The sequence below is a fragment of the Triplophysa rosa genome, linkage group LG19 (assembly GCF_024868665.1).
Source record: "Triplophysa rosa linkage group LG19, Trosa_1v2, whole genome shotgun sequence".
NCBI classification, from domain to species: Eukaryota; Metazoa; Chordata; class Actinopteri; order Cypriniformes; family Nemacheilidae; genus Triplophysa; species Triplophysa rosa.
In genome coordinates, this window is record NC_079908.1 from 10,362,208 (window position 1) to 10,389,193 (window position 26,986).

The window sequence follows — 26,986 nt, forward strand, 5'->3', positions numbered from 1 at the left end:
GGGGGTTGCGCCCTATCTTGGGTCTGTGTGTTCTGAACAGGCACCTACACAATAGCTGCCTTTCAGGTTGATCACGCAGAAGCGCATCCTGACGTCCGTCAGGTGTCAGGACTGGTTCATGACAATCGACCTGAAGGACGCGTACTTCATGTCTCGATCCTCCCTCGACATCGGCCGTTCCGACGGTTCGTCCTCCCCTTCGGTCTGTCCCTGTCTCCACGAGTCTTTACGAAGGTCGTGGAAGCCGCCCTCCTTCCCCTGGATGCAAGTCAATGACATCATCTATCAACAGTTATCATCTCTCCCAAGGTGTGCGGGTACTAAACTATCTCGACGACTGGCTCAGTTTGGCGCACTATCGAGATCTGTTGTGTACACACAGGGACCTGGTGCTCCGCCACCTAGATCGTGGGGCTACAGGTCAACTGAGAAGAGCAAGCTCTCCCCGGTGAAGAGCATCCTCTTTCTCGGTAGGGAACTCGACTCTGTCCTCATGAGCGGCCCCGCTCACCCCCCGCAGGGGGCGCGAGACCCGCGACGAGGAAGCCTGCACCCATGCGGCCTCCCAGAGGCAGTGTGACTGACTACAGAGCGCGCCCGATCAGTGTTGAACTGCCTGAAGCTTTCAGACAGTCAGCGGTCCCCCTGAAACAATTTCAGAGGCTTCTGGGATACATGGCATCCTCGGTGGGGGTGGTCCCCCTCGGGTCGATGCACATACGACCGCTCCAACACTGGCTACAGAGTCAAGTTCCTTGGAGAGCGTGGCACACTGGCAGCAGGCGTATGGTCACATGCTTTTCTGCCGACACACCCTAACCCCCTGGTCTCCATGACCTCCTTGGGGTTGGGGTGCCGTGTGCAACGGGCAAGCAGTGTCGGGGCGGTCGACAGGCCCCCGCCTGCATTGGCATTTCAACTGCCTAGAGTTGATGGTTGTGCTACTTGCATTGAGGAGGCTACTACCTCTCGTGCAGGGCAAGCACGTGCTGGTCCAGTCGGACAGCACAGCTGCTGTGGCGTATATCATTGGATTCGCTCACGGCAGCTAACATGACTCACCCGGCACCTCCTCCTCTGGAGTCAGCAGGTGATCAGTTCCCTGCGAGCCACACACATCCCAGGCGTCCTGAACCAGACAGCTGATGCGCTCTCTCATCAGTCGACGCCTCGCGGAGAGTGGCGACTCCATCCCTGCGCAGCTGGCTCATTTGGGAGAGGTTCGGCCAGGCACAGGTGGTCCTGTTGCCTCCCCGGACTCCACCCATTGTCCGCTTTGGTACTCCCTGTCCGAGGCAACCCTTGGCACAGATGCCCTTGCGCACAGCTGGCCGCGGGACAAGCGGAAGTACGCTTCCCCCCAGTGAGCCTCATTGCACAGGTCCTGTGCAAGGCCAGGGAAGAGGAGCATCAAGTGGTACTAGTTACGCCCCCTTTGGCCTAACCAGGACTTGGTTCTCGGGGCTAAGTCTCTGACAACAACTCCCCCCTGGCCGCTCCCCCTGGCGAACTGCTTCCCCAGGGGAAGGGGCACGTTACGGCATACCAGGCAGAACCTGGTCTCCATGTCTGGACGGGACGAGGAGATCCTAGGCTAGGGCTTCGGCCACTGGGCGGCTATACGCCCATAGGTGGCGCCTCTTCTCATCCTGGTGCTCTTCTCGGCGAGAAGACCCGCGGAGTTGTTCGGTCGGGTACGAGCTGTCCCGTCCTCAAGAAAGACTGGGGAGTAACCTCTCCCCCTCCACACTGGGAATGTATGTAGCCGCTACGGCCGCTCATCATGACCCATGTGCTGGGTAGCCTCTGGGACAGCACGACCTGGTCATTAGGTTCCTAAGGGGCACGAGAGGGTGACCACCTTACCCGCGCTCCGTACCCTCTTGCGACCTCTTGCGCCCCCTTCGAGCCTCTCGGGGTTGCCGCTCTTTCTCAGTCTTGATAAAGACGGCTTTCCGCATGGCGCTCACCTCCAAGAGGGTAGGGGATCTACAAGCACCCTCCGTGTCCACAGATTGCCTAGAACTCAGCGCCGGGATTCTCACGTTATCTTGAGACCCCGCCCGGCTACGTGCCCAAGGTTCCCACCACTCTCCCGAGAGACCAGGTGGTGAACCTGCAGGCGCTCCCTACCGGGGAGGAAGACCCAACCTATCCGTGTTGTGTCCAGTACGCGCACGGTGCCTCTACTTGGACCTCACGCAGAGCCCAGAAGCTCTGAGCAGCTCTTTGTCTGTTTCGGAGGTCAGCAGGAGGGCTGTCTCCAAACAGAGGCTGGCGCACTGGATCGTGGATGCCACACCCCTCATGGGCACTGGCTCAGGGCGCCTCTCTGGCAGACATCTGCAGAGCTGCGGGTTGGGCTATGCCCAACAACTCCGTGAGGTTCTAATACCTACGCGCGGAACCGGTGTCAGCCCACATCCTGGCAAGGTGTGGGACCGGCAGCCGGTAGGGCGTACGCCTGCGGAAGCCCTTCCCCCTCCGGGGGAAGCAGTGGCGATCCCGCCTCACTTCTTTCCCCTCGGGTAAAGAACAGGCATTCCATCCATCACTAAGCACCCTTCCAGGGGACAGGCTGGGCAGAGCAGCCCTGCCCCCTTAGGCCGGGGATCAGTTGAGTTATCTCCCACATAGCTCTAACCGGACCTAGTGCTCCAGACGTGGTAACCCCCCCTCCGTGGGCTGTTCCGTCTGATGTATCCTCATGAATGGTTCCCACCTTGGCAACCCATGACCTCCCCAGGTGGACTCCCACCTTGCGTTTAACTCCTGCAGTCCGCACATTCCTCCCATGAGTTCTCCCCTGATGGTGAGACCATGTGGTGTCTCCACTAATTCCTCCCTACGGTAGGTAGTGGCCTCTGCAGCGTTTTTCCCCCAGGGGGGAATAATGCTTACCCAGTGGCCTGTACGGTGCCGGGTGGCTTCTCGCCATTTAGAGAACTAGGCCTCCGCCCGTGATGGCCGGTGACAGGGGCTTCCCAACTTTGTGTAAAGCTCTGGGTCCCACTTCCTCTCCACTGGACGGTCATAATTTCGCGTTAGCGTCTTCGTCTGACTCGCCCAGGCCAGTCAACGTCGCTCCGCAGAGATTGTGACGCGGCTCAGTGCTGTGGCGTTTTCCATAGGAACCCTATTCTGTCGGTTCGACACAACGTCGAGAGACCGACAGAAAGGGAACGTCTTGGTTACGGATGTAACCTCGGTTCCCTGATGGAGGGAACGAGACGTTGTGTCCCTCATGCCACAACACTGGCCGCCCACCCCAGCGGTCGGGGGAGGATGCTTTAGGCTCCTCAGACCAACAGGTGAATGAATGAGCACGCCGGCTTCCCTCTTATACCCGGACATCCGGGGAGGAGCCCGGCATGCAAATTTCACTCGCCAATTTTCATTGGCCTTTTCTAAATACTCAGAAGATGATAGGTTCTCAAGACAAACCCCATTCTGTCGGTTCGACACAACGTCGAGAGACCGACAGAAAGGGAACCGAGGTTACATCCGTAACCAAGACGTTTTCTTTCCTGTGCTGACATATTTCTCATTGATGCAGGTATCTTGGACTAAACCTATTAAAGAGTTTGTCCCTTATTATTTAAATAGCCAATAAGCTTCAGTTTCTGTATGTTACACCCATAAACCCTGATTTGCTACTTGCTAGCCAGTGATATCATTCTATCTGTATTGTATAGGACAGGGCATCTGTATTTTTGTTCTGTTTTCAAGAAGAATGTGGGTCAATGACGTAGAATGACCACTCATCATGTGGTGTGGCCAATAATAACAATGAACTGTATTAAACAAAAAAATAAATATTTAATTTCTGTGGCTCAAATATGAATCGCAAAGACAGTATGCTTAAGTGAATGGTATTTTAAAATATTTTATCAGTTGAATGTGACTTTCAGGACAATAAGTCTGTAAACTACATTTGAAGGTCCAGTGTATGAAATGTAGCGGCATCTAGTGGTGAGGTTGTGAATTGCAACCAACGGCTTACGTCCCCCCCTACCTTTCGAAGCACTACTGCAACTGACACAGAACTAAAATGTTGTCACGTTTTTTTTCTTTGCCGAAAGAAAACGTATTTACGAAACACGCTCTGTAGAGAAGTTATAATAAAGAAACAACATGGCGTACTGTACTGATCTGCGGTGTACTGTATGTAGATAGAAATAGCTCATTCTAAGGTAATAAAATCATAACGCTTCATTATGTAAGGTCTTTATACACCTCTGAAGACAGTTATGTATATTATATTGCATTTCAGTCAATAGATCCTCGAAAAAATTATACACAGCTAGTGCTGAAACGATTCCTCGAGTAACTCGAGTAATTCGAATACAAAAAATCATAGGAGGCAAATTTTGTTGCCTCGAAGCCTCGTTTAATCCATTTAACTACAGTACACACGGAGCACTGCGTTTCCCCATGGACCGTTATTACTGACGCACAGCCCGCTAAACTCTATTCATGTTACAGGGCTCTCAAGTCTCATGCATTCACCTTGAGTCACACGCATTTTAGTCTGTTCACACGCTCACACGTATTTCTCATGCTGATAAATAAGTGATAGCTTATTAAAATGATGAACTGCTATTTTACTTAGTTTGAAGAAACAGACATACTAAAAAATAAGCGTCTTCCGACAACCTGCCAAAATAAAAGTCATAAGCTATATATTACTATTTAATAGTAAGAAAAAACTAAAACTAATTTATATAAACTAAATGCATCATGCATAAGCTGAAGTTAGTTGTTTACCTTTGAAATTATTCTTTCTATTTTTATTCATGTTTCTTATTTATATATTTGTATTATATTGCATTTTGAATTTAATACGGCAATGGAATGTACTAAATGGGTTTAGTTTTCACAGATATTAATGTTTGCAATTTCAGCAATAAAAACTTTGATTATTCTAAAAAGGAAACAAATTAGTTGTTTTACTCATTTTAAGAGACCTGTCTTATTTTCTCTTGTATATTTAGTATTGCTTTTTAATAAAGAAAAAGTACTTATTATCCAAATACCCGATTAATTGATAGAAAAATCAGTAGAATACTCGATTAGAAAAAGAATCGATAGCTGTAGCCATATACAGCACCTTTAAGAAGGCATCTCTAAAATTATAGAACAAAAATATGAGATCATTACTTACAAAAACTCAAAGAAATGGAAATACTTTCTTTCTAAACATTTAAAATACTGAGAAAAATTAGGGAAATTAATTCATTTTAAGTTAAATCAGTCACATCACATTTTTTAAGGCTACGACCAATTCATCTTGATGAAAAAACACGAAATTCACAAGATTTAAAATTTCATTCTGCATTTCTGTGTACACCACAATCTTAATGTTTGAAAAATGCAATAGATCATTTTTTATTTATTTTAATTGGCCTTTCGAAAATCCTTATACATCAATGATCCACATTTAAAACCTACAGTCTGTAGATACAGTAGCCTCAAACTATTTTTGTTTTTTATGTGGTAAAGTGGCAAAGCACTCAACAGATATTAGAACAGTCTATTGGCCTTTATTCTGTGGCCTGTAACTCGCCTGTTTGAATGTGCACTTCTTATAATTAGCCCCTTATAATTAGGCAGAGCTTTTTTTTATAACCCTGTCTACAATATCAAGTGAAGTACCAGCGTAAGACAAATGATCTTCTTACTAGCTTTCTAACTGCCTAAACAAATCCAAATTGACCCAGTTTACTTTCTGAATAAACGATCCTGGTATCATTGTGATTCATCAGTTCTTGGTATTTTATAGAAACAATTATCTCTATTTTATATTTTTTACAAAATGTTTTATGTTCTTCACTTCTGATACAATGCTGATGTGGCCATGTAGTTAAAGTGATTTATTCATTTTTGAGTGAATGATCCCTTTAAGATCAAATAAATCACTAAAATTGTAGTTTGTCTATGATATCACAGTCTGATTTCTCTCAGTTCTGATCCACCTAAAGGGAGCAGAAATACAAATTCTATCTTCATTTATTCACCCTCACATCATTCAAAATCTATGAGCCTTTTGATCTGTGAAAAAGATATTTTGAGAAATGTCTCAGTTGGTTTTTGTCCACACAAAGGAAGTCAATGGGGGCCAGGGTTGTTCGGTTACCAACATTCTTCAAAATATCTTCTTTTGTGTTTTGCAGAAGAAAGAAAGTCATACTAGTTTGGAATGACATGAGGTTGAAGTAAATGAAGAGTTTTCATTTTGGGGTGAACTATCACTGTTAACCCTGGTAGGGATACATGTTGAATATTTCATTTCAGTCTAAAACATGTAAATTTATGAAAGCAATATGCACTAAAACATTCAAAGAGCATGGGAAAAAGATGATTCTATTTAATGTAGTCTTTAGAGTTAGCATATGGAAAAATACTTTATTCAGACCTTTTCTGCTTGTTAATGTTTTGGAGTCACAATTTAAAATGCATAGAAGCGTTTAAGTACATTTAAGTACATTATCTTCTCACCAGTCTTACATCTGAGGGAGTTTCAGGCTGCACTTTTAAACGTGTCTAAAGCTCCTCTAATATTGTCTAGTCCCATCATGTCACATTGGTTTATTGTTAGAAACATTACCTTATACTTAGTCACAGCCCTGTGTTTTGTGGGTCACATTGTGTCTGCGTCACACTGTAGTCTGGGAAAAATTGAGAAAACTCCTAAGCACACACAGCTCAGCGGGGGCTTCGCCTCTGTCATATCTAAAAGACTTCCCTGCAACATGGGAGGTCTGGTTGTTGTGGAACACGCTCTGGCTGTTTATTCTCCACTGAACCAAGTGGCACCATGATAAGATTCTGCCTCCGTAATTTTGCAAGGCCACATTTCCATGGTGAAGACGTATGGTTGGCTGGTTCGTGCCCAATCGCTTCTTTCCTAACTGATGGTCTGAGCCTTCTTGCTTGAAGAAATATCACAAGTCTTCAAATTAATGTTATGCTCTGTTGGGTGGACCTGAAATTGAATATTTTATACTATTTTTAGCAGCTGCACAGGTTATGTATGCAGATCTCAAGGACGAATATTACTGTATGTCCTGGTGCTGCGAAACATCCTGTGGGAAAGATAAATCGCAGAAGAGATCTCTTTAATGTAGTGTAAGCGAGACGACAGTGACATTGAAAGGAGAGCAAAGGTTGTGAGTCAGATATTTTAGCAACCTAAACATTTATCATCAAAATGTCATATTTTTCTACTAAGATTTGTTTTATTATTTTATTATTTCTCTTAATGATTTTTTCTTTTACTGAATGAACTTCCAGAAAAACGGCCAGCTAATATAGGCCACACATACAGTAAGGGAAGGAAAAAGAAGCAAAACGAATGAAAGTGATGTTTTTTAATTACCCAGAATTCATGATGATAAGATATTGTGACAGGCTTCCTTCCAGTCTCCTATTTGCTTAATGACTGTATTTTGAAACTCCTACTTCGTTCATCAAAGCTTTACATCTTACGGTGGCGTTCCCGAATCGAGCTGTTATTTAAACGTAGGCCGTGTTTTACTCGAGATCATTTCTGACAGCCGGTTTTCAGCCCGTTTAATTGCACGCTCGCAGTTTAATTTCAGAACAGCAAGCTTTACATACACAAATGACCTTCACGATTAGCCGATGCTATTGGTGCTCGGGGAGATTAAGCTCATTTGCATGTGTGACATCACTCACCTCTGCGGTACACGTCCACGTGGAGAAAGATGCACTACAGGCTCAGAAATGAAAGCGGAGGGTGGCGAAGTGCGTTTTTGGTTTTCACGGCGTGTATCATGTCGGAGACATGCACAATGATTCAGGCTTGCAGATGTCTTGTCGTGTTAATTTATGCTTCCTTTATGCTTCATTTAAGCCAGTGGCTCTAAACCTCTCATTAGCCAAAATCACATCAAGGCTCAAGATTTGCCCGATTCTGTTTTACTTGTAAAACACGATGTATTTGTGTGTGTTTTATATGCATTCCCATTTCATTCATTTTCTGTTTGCACTTTCATGCTAACATGCTTGGTTGGGTTTAAGACAGTGTATAAAGTACTGGTATTAATTCAAGAGCACTTCAGGACTGAAGCTTGTTGCCTTTCGATACTTTACACCGGAGCTACCCAAACTTCAGAGGGGTAAGGCCTTTCAAAAATACAGAAAAAGTAGTAAACATTAGGGGCTTTCGCACCGTAGGAAAGATTTCATAGTTCCAGGACGATTTGCTGGAAGTACCAGCTTTTTGTTGTGTTCGCACCGTAGGAACCGGCCAGAATTTTAGTTTGGGAGAACCTTTTTGAAGGAACACTTTAGTTCCTTCTCCGAGGCAGGGTCTAAACCAACAGGATAGGAACGGCCCGTGACATAAGCAAACGCTTTGGCCGAACACAGCATCCTCCATCATTCTGTTGTTTATCGTTGTTTGACAGACGTACTTAAATGACATTGCCGTCGACTGTATTACGTCACTAAATAGTTCCTTTTGCCGGTGCGAATGCGAGCGGGGAAATGTCCTGAGGGAAAACTTAGTTTGAATAGGACGGCCCTCTTTACTTGTTTCGGAACTTTGTTCCTCAACTTATCCGGTCGGTAAGCACCTATTATGGGGAGTAAAAATAATGTACACTCCCAGTCCCACATAAAAAATATTTCATACTATAGTAAACATAGTATACTGTATTTAGAATAGTAGTTGTATAGTAAAAATTCTAGATACGATAGACCACTTTGCAAGATGTAAACATTTCTGGTGTTAGTTGTTTTAGATGATATACATTTTTTTAAACTTACAGATATGATAAAATCTTAAAGATATTTATTTAACATTTTGATTTGTAATTTGATTTATAAATGTTCTGTTGGTTGTATTTTGTTGAAAAGTTTGTGTGGTGTTAAGAACTGAAATCCAAAAGTTCTTTTGGACTGAGTTGGAGCAGCTTTGTTTATGTGTTCCGGAGTGGTCTATAGTGTTTTTGAACATGACAATAGTAAATATTCAAGTATACTACACTATCAATTTACTACAGTTAATACTACAGAATAATTAAGTATACTACAGCTATTATAGTATACTATAGTATTTTTCATGTGGCCTGCCACAAATTTTGCTTATCCTATTCTGTTGAAGGTAAGATGATAATAAATATATTGTATTTCGCTGTATACTATTTTCAGATGACATCAATATGTGTGTAACAGAAGCTACATAAGCAGTTAAGTTCAAAATCTTTTCACAGTAAGATTCAACTATATACAGTATTTAATTGAACAAATACTGTATTTTTAATGGAATAAAAATTTGATTTAGCCTAAGCAGGTTTGAAAGTTTTGTGGAATGTGGCCGTATAGTCGCCTGGTATGTGCACTGTACCCACAAGGGCGGGAGCATTGAGCAGCAGCCAATAAAATATCAGGAAGGAAGTCTTGTAATGAACAATTCATGTCCATAATATATGTATATTGATATATAAATGTTCTTTATTTTTCTTCTTCTAACTGACATTAGAATATAACACTAGAATAAAACGCCTCGATGAAAATAACTAGGCAGGTTAGCTGATTGGATGTAAGCTGATATAACAAGACTTGTTTTCCAATTTGGTCATGTGACGTTCAACGAATATCCTATAGACACTGATGTTCTGCGATTACTGCACCAGCCCTTACTAGGTAACAGTAAACAGTACACTATGAGTCTATGAATGTATGCCGAGCAACAAGCTTCATCCATGTGCACTTGGTACCAGTATAAAAATGTCATGATCACACCCCTGGTCCACATCCATCCCGTATCTAACGACCTTTCCCTGACTTCTTTCTATCTCTCTTCAACAAGGCCAAGCGGAGTCAGTGGCCACGTTCAAGGGTAATGAGTTCTTCAGCTACGACCTGTCCCAGAAGCCCATCCAGAGCAGCACAGATGAGATCACACTGTCCTTCCGGACTCTGCAGCGAAACGGCCTCCTGCTCCACACCGGCAAATCGGCCGATTACGTCAATCTGTCTCTGAAAAGCGGAGCTGTGTGCCTGGTCATCAACCTGGGCTCGGGCGCCTTCGAGGCTCTCGTGGAGCCGTCGGACGGCAAGTTCAATGACAACGCATGGCACGCCGTCCGCGTGTCCCGCAACCTGCGTCAGGTAACGTCCCCTTTGGGTGATTGCCGGCTCCAATGGGGCCTTTTTTGTTTATTTATGAGTTCATTTATTGTTAACTTGTATAGTATAGACACATACATGAATAGTTTGCAGAAGTAATTTTGAATTATTGCTATTGTTTAGATGTCCTGAGAAATGATACTGTGTCAGTTAAATCTTGCTAAATCTTTTCTTTTTAGTATCGGTCACACCTAGAGATTATGTTTCATTGAATTAACCAATGTGATTCTTTCTAGCCCTTATAACCGAAACAGCCCAACACAATAGTATATTGTTTGGGATAAAGACAAACTGCAAGAGGACCTGAATTAATTGGAATCAGATGGTCTCACAGGTGGACCAGAGAACAGGTCGCTATTTAGGAGTTTGTACACCTAATGATGTTAGTCTCCAGATATCTGACAACGTAATGCATAACAGCAAAATAGATTTACGCTTTACACTCATAAGCAGCAAGATATGTTTACTTCTGATTTAGTAAGTGCAAAATATTTCTGTTTTTGAGCCCTCAGAGGGATCTAAAGTCTCTTCTTCACTACAGGATTGAAGTACCATTAAGCCACAGGCTCCCACAGACATAGAGCAGCAGTGACAATTACCTTCCAGTTGTTACTAACCAGCGTGGATGTGTGTGTGCGAGTCCCTGTTGAAGAGGAGTGTTTAGATTTGCCAGCTCCATTCAAGCCCGGGCTGAGCCGCTCGGTTTTGTCTCAGTGATTAACTCCACAACAGTGAATACGCTCCAATTACGCCAACAAAAAAAATCCATTTGCATTCAGCGAGCCTTCCATCTTCTGAAGAGGGGCAATGTTTACTATTAATCATTTAACCTAAGAAAAAAGAGGTCTCTTTGTCACAGCCTTTAAAAAAACAGCACTCATAGTCAAGGCAGATTTTTTTGCTCCCATTACCGTGATTGTTTTCAATCCGTTATTGCCGGAGAATGATTGCACGATAGGGCGCGTCGTACGGACGCGGAACGCCGGCGCCTGCTCGCGCTGATTATTTCTCCGTTTGACTGCCGTAACCTTTAGCAGGAGCCGGGGGCGCACCTCGCATCTGTTAACGAATGAGCCGTATTTTTGTTTCCGCCGCCGCAAATGATCCGGCATTGAGCTCGCGACACCACACAGGCATAAACAGCCGAATAACGGTGTTGACATTTTTGTTTTGATGTCATTCATTTACCGTGCATAACTACGGTGCTGCTGCTCCCATTCTTTACTGTAATGCTGCTGCCGCTCTCCAACCCCCTCCTCAAGAACCCCCTCAACACCCCTGAACCATCTTTGTTTGACAGTTAGTTAAACTCTCTCTCTGTTTCTCTCTTTTACTAACACTGAAGTGGATTTGTCATTGTTTATCTTCTGCCTTTACCCCCTCCAATACTAACATGAAAATCTCCATGAAATGTGAGTCATCTGTTCACCATTGACAGTGTCCAAAATATTAGTTTTTTTTCTACCTGAGAAGAGAAATTAGACAGTAGTCCTTTAAAAACAAAAGACTCGTTCCGTGGTATGGTTAAATTTGCTTCAGGTTGCTAGTGAATTCATCTTTAATAGTTTTCAAGCTTCTGTGGAGTTTATGGTATGTAATTTTACTCTCCCTCCCTTGTTTTTTCTTTTTTTGAAGCGCGCAGGGGTCGGACTCCCTACGGTAAACAAACTGCATTATATGGTAGATATCACATTCTAATTGTCTAGTTTGGTTTGGCCCTTTCTTTTTATCTCTTTTTGCTTTTACTGTGCAGAAACGACAAAAGACAATTTAAAAAATGGCATCAATCCCAAGGTGCCATGCAAAAGTTCATTTTTTGCCATTTGCAGTTTTTTATGTATGTTTTTTTTTTGGATACCATTCATCATTCCCTTCATTCATATCCTTTACATTTTGAGTTGTAAATGGCTTTTCATAGTCAATAACTCATTATATTGCGCTGTACATTTCTACAGTGGACATAAATGATGCTATAAGATTCTGTAAGAGTTTGAAATATGGTTGACACTGGGCTGATACAACAGACTGTAATGGTTAAAGTACAGTGGTTTATGCTAGTGTTAGTATTGATGCAAGGTAGCAGAATCATATCCAGGGAATTACAATAGAAATATTTAGGCATTAGTCAGTATGTTTTAGCCAACGAAGTTACATTCATATCAGTACTGTATGTAGGTTATACATAAAGGTAATCCAAGGATAACCCATAATACGTAAAATGTGAGTTCATCTACAGCAGTGGTCGGGAACCTATGGCTCGCGAGACACACGTGGCTCTCACCATGTGGCTCGCCAGGTATCTTCTTCACCAACATTTGATCGTTAAAAACATCATAATATATATGAATATTTCAGGTTGTCCTGGCCAATACACGCATGCAGTGCTATGCGCAAGCCGCGTCACGACACTAATCAACGGCAAATGACGTTTCTATGGTAACCTCTCCCGCCGGCAGCCCAGCATCATATCGAAAGCCAACAGGCTCCCAATTTGCGTGCTTTTTACCCAGAGCGCGAGGTCTTTTAGAAGAGCGAGCGTCATGCTTTTATTGAAAGATACGACTCTCTGTGGCGGATACAGAACTTGTTGCCACGCTACGTAATCACATGTAAAAAGTTTTAAAAACACATGGAAGCAGATGGAAGCAAACTGTGACGCGTCAGTGTGGATGCGCTGTGTTTAGTTCCTCATTTCCGTGTCGGCAGTCTTTCTCGCATATGAAGTCCATACAGCTGTCAAGGTTGACAGAGGCTGTATGTAAGTGTCTTGACCACCTACGAACCGAACTACAAAGCTATTAGCAAGACGCTAGTTATGTTCGCTTTTATGAGGTGTTGCGCAGGTTGCGCAGGTTGCGCAGACCGATCAGCGTATGACATCAAAGTGACGAAACGCGGTACTCTGATGTCACACATTCGCCGATCATGCAGCATTTCAAGAAGTCGAACATTGCAATGCAAAGTCAGAAGACACATATGCATTATTTTGTGAGTATCAGTACTATGAACGTGCACTTTTTAAAATTGTTATATGTTAGATATAATGAAGTTTAATTGAATGGAGGCCTAATGTAAACCTGTAAGTTGTTTATAAGTCATGGAAATATATTTTTAGAGGTCCAGATGTTTGCGTTTGTTTCACTGTTTTTGCCTTGTCTGTGGACATGTTCTCTTATCGAAGGCAAAGAACAATTGATCCCCACAGGGACCATAAGTGAGACTGTGGTCTGTGGACATAAATCAAGTTATTAGTATTGAAGACATTGAAAGATGTTATAGTTTTTGCAATGGCTCTTTTGCAAAAATAAATTAACCAAAAAATGGCTCTTTGGTTAAAAAAGGTTCCCGACCCCTGATCTACAGTACTGTACAAGCAATTTTTTTCTATAGCACTTCACTGTTTTGCATTGTTGCAAAGCAGATCTATAGATCTATAATCTCTACAATGCAGTAGAGATTAAAAAAGAAAAATAGAATAGAAATTAGAAAAAAATATGATGAAAACCATTTAAAATTCTAGAAAAATGCATAGAATCCATAAAATACATGGACTTTGTTACTAACTGTAATATAATATAACTGTCTATAGGATTGTAACACAGTTAATCACATTCGTGCATGCCAAGTATCAAAAAAATGGCAAAGAAACCTATGCATGTGGATCTAGCCAGTGTCAATCAAAGTGAAAGGGCACAGAGTAATTTATAACTATAAATTCCCAGAGACATAAAACAATCAAAACAAATGTTTGACCAAAGCAGCGTTTCTGTCCACTTGCTCGGTTTGCTCTTATTCTCTGCTCTTTGATGTTTGCTTTTATTATGTTGCAGAAATTCATACAAAGATTACAGCGTGCTGTATGACGTAGCATTTAATAATTCTGCTTTTTTGCTTTAGAAAATGTTCCCCAGCATTGTGTTTGTAGAGCCACAGGAGAGAAGGGTTACGAGGGCTCGCGTTCGTAGAACATTAGATATGTTTTCCATGGCAATAAAAACGTGTGACTGCAAAGGAAATTGTTTTTAGATGTTTGTGTGTTTTAAATGCTAAAAGAAACCGTTGTTCGTGCAGCTAGCGTGCCGTCGTATGCTCTTTGTAATTTCAAACTTCCTCACAATTTCAAATGAAAGGGATGACCTTGGGCAGACGAATGGAGGTGTTCTGCTTGAGCACAAACACTCGCTGTTTATACGAAAGGAAAATGACAGAATCGGATCAAAATGATTGCCGCCTCATACCCGCTGCCACCTAGCTGTGATTAACCCTCCGTCTGGAGTACAGAATACTGACTGACCTGTCTTAACCCTTCTCTTCCCGTGACAAAGCGGCACACCTGCGTTTTTTGTTTGTTGCGTGTTGATTCTTGTCATTTATTTCTTTAAGCTGTTGATAACGTGTGCCATTTTCTTTTGCCAAAACCTTTTTTTTTGCGTATCACTGTACACGTGCCTGTTTTTATTATATGGGTACGCAGCTTCCACACCATTATGCCCCTGCACAATTTGCTTTCAGCGCATGAGCGAGTAACTATCCCTGTTGTTGTTTGCGGTGCAGTACATCGATATTTTTGTTTCAATTTCCTTTCCACCTCTCGCTTTCTCTGCTCTATCTCTCTTCTAAAGGTTGGGACACGTAATGGGTTTCAATTCAGGACAATGTGAGCCATCTACAATTTACAGCAAATATGCAGCGTTCCTTCAAGATTTGCCTACTTGCCCACAGTAACAATAATGTTCACGCAATATTCGACAGTATTAGAGACGGAATATGAATCCTCTCTGTCTGTCGGCATGGAAACACCTCAAGCAGAGTACTTATTATGACTATAAGAAAAGCACCTGTTTTGGATGTCTGCCAGCGTTTCCTGCCTTTATTTTTCCAAATGTGTCGTTTTGGCACAGAGAGTATTGGCTGAATTAAATTGAGAGCGCTGGCGTCATGACATGTTGCCGGCTCCCACGTTACATCCTGCAATTGTTGCCCACGTCGTCTCGAATATCATGCATGGCTTGTGTATTAACCAAACTAAAAGCTTTACGCCACTAAGTATTTCTGTTCAAGACATCACTTTTAAGAAATGTGTGCAGTTTACCCAAGTAACTTATCAGAACTGATCACTAACAGTTAAATGCAACCTATGTTATACTAACAACCATTTTTGTGTCTGAATCCCCCCTTTTTATACTAATACTGCACAGTCACCCTTAACATCACTTGCTAACCCACTCAACATATAGCAAGTCCTGTCAGTTCCCGAAGACCACACCTCACCTTCCCGTTTCTCCTCTCCAACACACGACAAGCACACACGACAGAGCATTCTCCCATTCAGACAGCAGCAATAGCAGACATAAAAATGGGTTGCCCTTCGCTAACGTATGCATACAGAACCAGAGGACCCCCCTCGTGAAACACAACAGGTTTAGGCTTGGGTTTCTTTTAGAGGAAGCCGTAAAAGACGGCTTAATCAAAAGATTTGTTGCTTAATCAAAAGATTTCCCACGCTCTCTCTTTTCTTTTTTCTACTCTACCTTCATTGGCTTTTATACATGCAGGTAACGATATCAGTGGACGGGCTGCTGACCACCACAGGCTACACTCAAGAGGACTACACCATGCTGGGATCTGATGATTTCTTCTACGTGGGAGGCAGTCCAAACACGGCGGATCTGCCCGGCTCCCCCGTGAGCAACAACTTCATGGGCTGCCTCAAAGATGTAAGTGCGGCCCACATCCGTCAGGAACGGTTTGTTCTTTCCTTTCGCTTTCCTTTTGCCGTCCGCCTCAAAGACGGCCCGAAAGTTTCCCGAGAACTTTATTGATGTTCTTTGTTGCTCGTAAGCGTCTGTCCTCTTTTACCTCTTCTTTATCTGTCCTCTCGCTTTCTTCTCTTTCTCGTCCGTTCGCACCCCTCCGAGCGCGTCCCATAATTTATGTCATGTCTTTACCGTTGAAGTTTCAGCTTTACTATCCTGACAGCCAAATTAAAAATTGATTTCCTCTATGGATCCCCATCCAACTGTCCCAGACTCTCCATCTCTGTCTCGTTGACCCTGGACTCTATTAATCACCACTCGTCTCTACCTGCTCAACCGTACAGTTACTATCAGTGGTCCGATCTTCGCTAGAAGCTTGAGCGCTCCGATCTCACCACTCGGATAGAAACAGATACACATCTACATTGTTGAAATGCTTTTTTATTCGGATTGCATTAGAACAAATAGCTCATTTTAAAGGGATAGTTCACCCAAAAATGAAAATCCTGTCGTCATTTACTCACCCTCAGGTTGGTCCAAACCTGTGTACATTTCTTTGTTCTGCTGAACACAAAGGAAGGTATTTGAAAGAACCAAAAACTCATCCCCCATTTACTGCCATAGTACTATGGCAGTAAATGGGGGATGAGATCTGTTTGGTTACTGACATTCTTACAAATATCTTCCTTTGTGTTTGGCAGAACAAAGACATTAATACAGGTTTGGACCAACCTGAGGGTGAGTAAATGACGACAGGATTTTCGATTTTTCAACTCCCATGGACCCAAATAGTGGTGTCACAGTATATCAGTATTGACAATAATTGTGATATTAAAAACAAGGATTATCAATATTGTGTTAATTCCACACATATACTGTAATAATATTGTACAAACTTGTTTAAGGTTTTGCCTTAAGAGCCACAATGATGACAAACTCTCTTATTTTGAGTGTGATTCACTGGCCAGTACACAAAATAAACAAAATTCAAGATGAATTTGAATGATAGAATCATTTATTTCTTTTTTATAGATTTCAGTAGATATCATGATGATAACGCTATACTGTATGTTTTCGCCCACGATAATGCTTGACAGCCCTTGCCCTAATAAGCTATACTGTAGTAGCTGTTGCTAGTTGGCTAACAACATACAGCTAGGTAACGCTGTTAGCATGTTTACCAAATGTTAACTGATGCCATGTAAAGTAATATGTGATAAGAGAATTATTAACATATTCAATGATTAAATAAACGAAATGTGTCATAAAACTTTTTTCTATCATTTTTTGAATCAGGCACTGAATAGAATACCTGTTAAGTTAATTAGCCAATGGAATCAACGTTGCATCACCTGCCAAGGCTCTTCTCAAGTAGCGTTTGTGCACAAAGTTAACACGCATTGTTTTAAAATTACATTTGATATGTAGTTAGCATGTTGGCGCTAAAAAAGCAAATATTTAAAAACTGCAATACTAATTTCTTGGTACAAATGCAGTCAAAAGTTGTAGAACACTAAAGTAAAACTGTTACACAAAAATGAACAAGATGCTGTTTTGGGTGCCGTTTTGAGTTTTGGAGCTTGCCCCTTTTCGACCAATCTCCTTTCTCGCATACGTACAGGATCGTGGGGTGTGAAAGGCGGGGAAGGATAAATCAGTGCTGCCTTGAGAATCGATCAGATACAGGAAGTGAAGAAAACAGTGGATTCGGACATGCCTCGATGCCTTCCTACCTTAGACTTAATCCTCCGAATGCAGCATTTTTCAGTTTTCAAACACAGCCAGCAAAGGTGTGAAATATCCCTGACCCTAACTACAAGAAATAGTCATAGTGTTGCTTGCCTTAGCAGCACCACTCATTACTTTTTGTGAGTTGAGGCGTAAGAAACAAAAGACACGTTTTTGTATGAAAGTGCTTAAGGGACATTATAAAGAACATTGAGATTAAAGAGCTTCATCACAATCTGATAATGAAGCAGGAAGATTAAAACTCTCAGGTTTGTGCTATCAGAGGGGGTCTGAAGCACGTTCTCGTTGATAGATCCCACCAATTTTTTTTGCACGTCTCTGGCAGTAATTGCATTTTTCATGTTCTCTCCCTCTGAGGCAGCACCTCTTGTTTTGCTCCAACCTCTCCTTTTATTTTTCTGTCATGGGGTTGACGAGAAACATGGCTGCCTTGTGTTATTTTCAGAGACACTCAAGTTCACACCCAGCAACAAAGCGTCAGTCATCATCTCTGGACTGAGAGCGTGGCTGGTGTAAAAATGAAAAGTGTGTTTGCCGCGCTGGGCTGATTCTACCATCTGGCCTCGGAGACAGCGCACACGTGACTCCAAAAACGAATCGACCCCAGGGGACGCTTTCACAACGCATATATTTGTAGGAATGTTATTTTAGGAGCGGTTTGGCTTCGTATCGCATTGCGTGTGTGGGCTGGGAGAGAACGCGCAGTATCGTCGCATCAAGCCTTGATCAAGGTTTTTTTCTGTTGATTTCACTTGATGAATGCATCCCTGCCGTCATTTATCCATACGATTGAGAGAGGCAGTTAGCTTCGGCATTGTCAGAGCCCGATGTTGTCTCGTCGGTGAAAGCAGGGGATGATTCATTAAATTAATGAAACAGAATATTGATTAGCGTAGGGTTTTCTGTAACGCTCTGGATGGGTTGCTAGATTTATGTGATCTAACGTTACTCCTGCTTTGAGTATTTAAAGAGGCTGCTGTGTTTACTCAGTTGAAAACCATGCCTCCGAGGCTCGCACATCAGATATGGCTTGTTTATAACAGTGTTGGCATGAGTGATATAACTAAAAATTCACATTTGAATCATTTAATACATTTATATAAATAAATTGACATACATTTTCAGTCATCTTTTTAAAATGTTTCTACTTTTTATAACTATAGAGAATATATAGAAAAATAAAATATCTTGGCTGTCCCTATTTACGATATTATCATATGTGTAGTAATAACTTTGTTTCGATAATCGTGGTTTTTATTATAACACGGTTTTTGTAAATACTGGTATATTGTGACACCCCAAGTCAACATTTGACTATTCAGTACACTGTATAGCTTAGAAGAACCATGGTTCGACAAAACAGCCCTCATAGCCAATGGTCATGTCAAGAGTACCGTTACTATGGTATCAAATCCACATCAATTAATGTAAGAATGTAAAATATGTTCTGTGAAGAGTGCTCGCTATAAAGCAACTGGGAATGACACAATGCTTGGTGAGATTTTAATGTAAATGCATTCGGTTATTTATGAAATTGCTACAGTATAAAACAGATAAGACAAAGGATGTGTGCATTAAATCTTGCAGTGTGAATACAGTCTAACAGAGCAGCTGCTCTTTATTGTGTCATTCATAATAATCAAACAGCAATATTGACAAGATGGCATCGCTCACTGAGGTAACAAGCTTTTTCATGCTTTTTTTTTTTTTTTTTTTTTTAATTTTTTTGTTTTTTTATTTTTATTATGTTTATTTTTTTAAATTTTTTTTTTATTTTTTTTTTTTTTTTTTTTTTTTTTTTTTTTTTTTTCTTGGTTTTTTTTTGTTTTTGTAATTTTTTTTTCCCGTTTTGTAACAAGGGTTCTTAGTCCCTCAGGGCTCTAGAGTGCGACCTTATTTCTCAATGGTGCGACTAAAAAAAATCGGAGGTCGCACCGGTGCGACCAGCCGTTCGAGGGAAAAAAAGTCTCTGTGAAAGTCTCCCTGTGGTTCAACAACAGACACATTAGGCCCATATCGTGGTCTAAACCAATCAGAGATAGTGAAGGGCGGACCCCACCTCTGATTGGCCGTGGTCCAGATATTCCTGTATGTGTGTGTACGTTTGAAAATGCTGTGCTGCAGTCTGACAGAGAGGTGAGTAGCCTACAGGCCCGTCAGTTAAACAGAGCGGATGTAGCCGCGGATGATGAGAGAAGATGAAAAGAACGATTGACAACTTTTTCGTTAAGAATGTTAAGTTAAGGCCTGATCCGTCCGAAAATCATAACCAATGCTCTGACACGCTAGACTGCGACTAAATGGTCTCATTTTGCGACAAATTTTCCTGCCAGTGCGACAAGTTTTTCTTAATGGTCGCATCGGTGCCACTGTCAAACTGATCAAGGTATAATTTTTGCGTATTATAAATTTAATGCGCAGAAATGTTATATTGCGCAAGCTGCGCATTCAGTCACTCATTTTCATCTCCCCTCCTTCAACCATTCCTTATCTATCAGTGCCCCGCCCCCAAAGACGTAATTCGCGGGTTACGGGTAAGAGGCGAAGGACCGAAAGAGCAGACGAGTGAAGCGCTCAATCTTGCAACTTAAATAAATATGCAGAATACAAGAATTTCCCCGGCTAAGGTACAAAACAGCAAAGATAACGAAATGTGTTGCAAGTATTGTATGCTTGTGAAGCTAATGCAGGAAGCATGTGTTTAAACTTTATGCACTAAACTATTGTATAAAGATCTCTAACAATACTGCAAAGCATACAAAACGTTATACATCACGCTAAATACTATTTATTTGTGAGTCGCTATTGATAGAAGCCAAACGTGTATCAATGCAGCTTTCATGAAGAATAATCACTAAAAGCTTTCAGGTCTCGCGGGTTGTTTGAGATATGCGCTTGCCCAGAGAGTCAGAGCACAAAATACTAAACGGAGTTCTCTTTCACGCCTTCTTAATCTGAAACGGACATATTAACACAAAATAACCTAAAAATTCCCATATTAACAAGAAACCTTGTAAAGGTATTCAGTTTGTTTCGTGACCAAACAGTTGGGAAACAAAACACGTGTTCCAGTATATTGCGCGAGCTCTTAAAGGGGCAGCAGCATAATAAAGATCTCTGTTTATAATGTTCATCAAACAACAACGGACGGGCCCAAAAACACTCACTGACATTAAAGGAATTGTGTTCTCTTATAGGAGTCGTTCACAACAAATAAAGGAAGAAAGTAGCTTTAAATATGGTAAAGTGTTGAAAGAGAGTTTACATATACAATAAAAATAATTCAATCATAAACAATGATTTGTATTAATTTCTAATTGATTTATTAATGTATTAAACACATTTTAATGAAGTTTTAGTGATTATTTTTTCTTACCTCACCCCACGACTCTGGTGCTATCATATTAAGGGCTGGTGCCACCAACTGAATAACTTGGTAGCACCAGTGCCACCTCTCTCAAGTGTTAGTCTAGAGCTTGTAGAATTGTCCTTCAAATAAAGAACTTTATGTTGACCAGATTGTTAGTTAATCATTTACAAGTCAATATTGCCTACATGGACAGCGATTTAAAAAAAAAGTGAACTTGTAAAACTGCGGTGTTAAATGCGACGTTGTCGAAAATTTGGGTGCACCTAACTTTTGTGCTGGTGCACCTAAGAAAAAAGGTTAGGCGCACCAGTGCAACCAGTGCAAAAAGTTTGTCTAGAGCCCTGTCCCTTATTGGACAATTCTCCCGGAAAAGCACGCCCACGCGTCATCTAGCGAGCGAAAGAGCACGCCCACACGCGAGCGTGAGAGAAAGAGCACGCCCACGCATCAACCAGCCAACTTGAGAAAGAGCACACCCATCAATGTCGCTTCACTCGGCTGACGGAAGTTTAGCTGTGTTTGTTTGCTCACTGCATTTCAGTGATGAATGTTATATAAACGGTGGATATAAGGCTGGATTTGGAGATTGTTTTAAACTGATAGATGGCGCGGTCACAGTGCTAAAAGATGTCTGTATTTTGTTGGCAATTGGCGCATACGTGTATAATGTAAACAACACGAAGGGATAATGCGATGATGTATTGTGTGCTCGTGCTGTAGTTCCGTCCCCCCTGCCCGCCTCCAGCAGCTCGTTTTTTTCTGGAAAAATCGTACAGCTGTATCTCTCTTTTATAAATTTTATCAAACTAAATACTCTTCGAAGATATGAAGTATGCAATGCTGTATAGGTACTCAAGATTAATATGAGATTGGCAGAAACTGCGTGTTTCCTCATCTTTAATAAACATCAATAGTTGCATACAGTTGCTTGCAGTGTTTGTTCTTCAATATAATGCTGACTGTTCCTGCTCGATTACTAAATGAATGTGCTGGCAACACAAAGGTCTGTGGTTTGATCCCCATTGAACACACATACTGACAAAAATCTACTTTGGATCACTTTGGATAAAAGCGTCTGCCAAATGTGTAAATATTGTTTGCTTGTGTACTGTTCTTCTTTTTTAAGTAGGCGAATATTTACATGCTCAGCAGCATTGTTTTTGTATTATTTTCATTAATATTGAATATTTTGAAGACAATATGAATATTTTAAATGTAAAATTATAAATGAAAGAATAATGCATACTGTGTTTTATTATCATTTTAAGTGACACGAATGAATCATAGTTAATTGAAATTGACATGGAAATGAATCCAACTTACCAACTGTCACTGAATATTCTACTGATGTTTAATTGAAAGACTATTAAAACACCTCTGTCTTAATGTTCCCATGTCGCAAGACAAAGAAGGATCATTAAAACTCATTAAAGGTATTTTTTCTATCTTGCTGTCTCTCTCTCTGTTTTACTCTCGCTCCTGTTCCAGGTGGTGTACACCAATAATGAGTTCAGACTGGAGCTCTCCCGTCTGGCTGAAATGCGTGACCCCAAGGTGACTGTCCACGGTGACCTGACCTTCCGCTGCGAAGATGTCGCCGCTTTAGACCCTGTCAGTTTCGACACGCCAACTGCTTATGTAACCCTGCCACGCTGGAATGCTAAGAAAACCGGCTCTGTGTCCTTCGACTTCCGTACCACAGAGCCAAACGGCCTCCTGCTGTTCAGTCACGGGCGGCAGCAGGGTTCGAAAGATCGCAGGCCGAGGGTGGACTTTTTTGCTGTGGAGCTGCTTGACGGATTTCTCTACCTGCTCATGGACATGGGCTCCGGTACCATCAAGATGAAATCCGGGAACAAGAAAGTTAATGATGGAGAATGGTGCCACATGGATTTCCAGAGAGAGGGCAGGAAAGGTCAGGGTACTGCAAGATCAGCACTAGCCAAGAACACACATTATCCTCCTCTTAAAGGAACAGTTCATCAAACACTCTGTCATGATTTACTGGCCCTTATGTCATTTCAAACCCATGTCACTTTCAGAACATAAAAGGTGAATTAAGAAAATAACCCGGAATTTTTTATGTAATGCAAGTGAATGGGGACTGGGTTTTTTAGGCTCCAAAATTACAAAAAGCTAAATATTTTCCCACATCATGTGTCCCAAGTCTTTAGAAACATATGGTATCAAATGCTCTTTAGGAAACACATTTAATATCATATGGTATGGTATAACAGTATAACTAGTTTTGTTAATTGAAATATCTGATTTATCAAAATATTAATAAATTATGTAATTACAGAAATATTATTTATTAAATATAAAAAATGCAAAATACTCATTTTTTATTTTATTTATGAATGTATACACACAAACGCACGCACAGGCTTTGGTTGACTATCCCTGTGGGGACAGTCCATAGGCGTAATGTTTTTATACTGTACAAACTGTATATTCTATCCCCTAACCCTATCCCTAAACCTAAAGATCATAGAACACTTTTTGCATTTTTAGATTTGTAAAAAATATTGTTCTGTACAATTTATTAGCTGTTTTGCCCCTGGGGACCTCAATTTTGGTCCCCACGGTGACACGAGTCCCCATGTGTTGGTGTGTATTCAGGTGTAGGTCCCCACCGGGATATACAAACATGAACGCACACATACACACACACACACACACACAGTTAACAAATAAATGTGAAAAATATCTTGAAAATATTAAAAATATTCTTTAACCACACAATGGTAATATGGTGGGCAAAAATGTATTCAGTATTTACTTAAATCTTCCAAATAAAAAAGTTAACTTTGTAAACACATTCAAATGTATTAAAACATAAAAAGTAAATATAAATATATTATTTATTAAATATAAAAAACATTTATTTATTTAGTCATATAAATACCTTTGTCTTGTATATCGTTAATAAACGTGCAAAACTATCTTTTGAATTTTCAAAATATTCCATAGCTACATTTCTATGTAGTATGAATCAGTTTAAGCTCACTGTGCAATTTGAGGTCTTCATTTACTTTCATTATATAAAAACGAATAACCATGCCATTATTCAAAAATTGTTACAAAATGAGGTTGAGTAAATGTTCAGCATTGTCACGCTGTCACAGTTATCACATTATCCTGTCTTTTTCATTTTCTGCTGTACCGTGAGGCTGAAGGGACATATTCTCTTAATCTCTGCTGTTAAAACACTTCCTTGTTCCGCCTGCTTAGGATCCATCTGATATGCACAGTTCACAAACTGCTAAATCTGTGCACTATTTCTTCTACCTCTCATTACCTCTTATTACTTTAACAGCTCGACTCAAATACACAGCACAGTTTAAAGCTCCAGCCTCGGCACAGGATTTAGAAAATCCCAGGGGAACAGGCTAAAGACCTTTTCCACCAGCAAAGCAGAGCAAAGAAAGAACTTTACTTGAACCTGCAAGGAAAACCCTTATTTGTTTCGAATGTGCACCCCTCTGCAGTTTCATGCAGGCCTTTATATAACAATATATATAACGATTGACTCACCCTGTGTCGTTTCAAACCCGTATGACCTTTTTTCTTCTGCAGAACACAAAAGAAGATATTTTGAAGAATGATGATGAAACCAGACAACATTGGCCCCCATTGACTTCCATTGTATGCACACAAAACCACTGAGACATTTCTCAAAATATCTTCTTTTGTGTTTTACAGCACAAAGAGTCATAAACAGGTTTTGATTGACACGAGGGTGAATAAATGATGACAGAATTTTTATTTTTGATTGAACAGTTCCTTTAATGGTCCTTTTAACAACATAAAGTGCAATTGACTGATTTCCATTTCTCTTTATCGCGTCTCCAGGCTCCATCTCTGTGAACGGCCGCAGCATGCCCTTCTCCACCAACGAGGGCAGCGAGGTCCTAGATCTGGATGGCGATATGTACCTGGGGGGTCTGCCCGAGGACAGCGGCGGTTTCCCTCTCCCCCCTGAAGTGTGGACCGCCTCCCTCAGGCTGGGCTTCGTGGGCTGCGTGCGCGATCTCTTTCTAGACGGCCGCAGCAAAGACCTGCGACGGCTGGCGGAGCTTCAAAGCTCTCCGGGTGTCAGCAGCTTCTGCACGAGAGAGACCCATCGGAGGTGCAGCTCAGAGCCCTGCGCTCACGGAGGACGCTGCCGCGAGGGCTGGAACCGACACGTGTGCGATTGCACTGGGACTGGATATCTGGGACCTAACTGCGAGATGGGTGAGGAAAGTAGGGCTTTTAGCAGTGGGGAGCGAGGATTAAACATTGGATTATTTTTCGCTGTTCTGCCATGTTGTGGAGAGAGTAAGGTTGCTCACTGGTGGATTTTATTTTGTGATGCTGCTGCGTTTGAGCCGTGTCGGATCTCCCACCTGCCTGGACCTTTGTTTGGTCTGTTTGGTGCCGTTTCTTACTCTCTCCTGCCCTCTGGTGTCATTTGCATGGAACAGCAATGTGGCCAGGTGGCCACCACGTGGTGTCCATCTTAAAAATGATAGTAGTGACTCAGCTAGTATATTAAACATACACATGCGGTGTCAGTTTATTCCAAATTATAATTGGAGATTGATATCATCATTACACAAGTTTAAAAAGTATCTACTGTAAATAAATCTTAAAGTTGAACATGAAAATTCTGTCATCATTTACTCACCCTCATGTCATTTCAAAGCTGTATGACTTTCTTTTTTAAGCAGAACACAAAAGTTGATATTTTAAAGAATGTTGGTAACTGAAACAACGGCTTTACCCATTGACTTGCATTGGTTTTGTATCCATACAATAGAAGTCAATGGGTACCGATGTTGTTCATTTTTCAAAATATCTTCTTTTTGTGTTCTGTGGAAGAAAGAAAGACAGGTTTGAAACGACAAGAGGGTGAGTAAATGATGACAAACTTTTCATTTTGGGTTGAATATTGATACATTTTGAGAGTATTGTTATTGATAGTGACTTTAAATTTTGTCTAATTTTGTCTAAATCTCATACTAAACTAAAACGTACACTTTTTTACATTACGTACATTTAGGTAGTAGGTATATGTGTTGGTAGTAGGAATGTGAATTGAGGTTTAGGATTACAGTGTTATGTTTGTATCGGGGTCACAATACAATAATGTGATTGTTTATTTGAATTCTGTTTTGAAGCTGTGATGTATTGTGAGCTGTATACTGTATTACTCTGTTGTTTCTCTCTCATCTTCTTGTGAGTTTGGATTCTGTTTGAACAGAAGTAATTGAATGTGCGTTAATCTTGTGTTCTGCTGTTTATCTGCTTTCTCAGAGTCTGCAGTGTTGAGTTATGACGGCAGCATGTTTCTGAAGGTCCTGATGCCTCACGCTGTTCACACTGAGGCTGAGGACGTGTCGCTGCGCTTCATGTCTCAGAGGGCTTATGGTCTGCTCATGGCCACCACCTCTAAAGAGTCCGCAGACACCCTGCGCCTGGAGCTGGACGGGGGAAGAGTCAGACTCACCGTCAACCTAGGTAACCCTTCCACCCCGCTGACCTCCAGACTCTGACCTGAAGCGGCCCAGTCACAGAACGTCAGCTTCCGCTCGGGTCTCTCCCACAATGCATTTCACCTTCATTCCTTTGTTTAGCTTTCTTTCTTTCTTACTCTGTTTATCTGTTCTTTCTTTCTTACTCTGTTTATCTGTTCTTTCTTTCTTACTCTGTTTATCTGTTCTTTCTTTCTTTCTTTCTTTCTTTCTTTCTTTCTTTCTTTCTTTCTTTCTCTCTTTCTTTCTTTCTCTCTTTCTTTCTTTCTTACTCTGTTTATCTTTCTTTCTTTCTTTCTTTCTTTCTTACTCTGTTTATCTTTCTTTCTTTCTTTCTTACTCTGTTTATCTTTCTTTCTTTCTTTCTTTCTTTCTTTCTTTCTTTCTTTCTTTCTTTCTTTCTTTCTTTCTTTCTTTCTTTCTTTCTTTCTCTG

The 26,986-nt window shown here is 41.5% G+C and overlaps 1 protein-coding gene across 17 annotated transcripts in view; it reads left to right on the plus strand.

Moving 5' to 3' along the window:
• nrxn2a (neurexin 2a) overlaps positions 1-26,986 on the plus strand; it is a 316,441-nt gene that overhangs the window by 100,731 nt on the left and 188,724 nt on the right. For 14 of the 17 annotated variants that reach the window (XM_057359543.1, XM_057359542.1, XM_057359546.1 and 11 more), the window contains 6 exons: positions 9,839-10,140; positions 11,794-11,838; positions 15,714-15,875; positions 22,522-22,948; positions 24,889-25,272; positions 26,335-26,538. In XM_057359543.1, coding sequence (XP_057215526.1) covers positions 9,839-10,140; positions 11,794-11,838; positions 15,714-15,875; positions 22,522-22,948; positions 24,889-25,272; positions 26,335-26,538 — 1,524 coding nt within the window. The remainder of the gene's footprint in view (positions 1-9,838; positions 10,141-11,793; positions 11,839-15,713; positions 15,876-22,521; positions 22,949-24,888; positions 25,273-26,334; positions 26,539-26,986) is intronic. The other 3 variants (XM_057359544.1, XM_057359535.1, XM_057359532.1) reach the window with 2 other exon arrangements.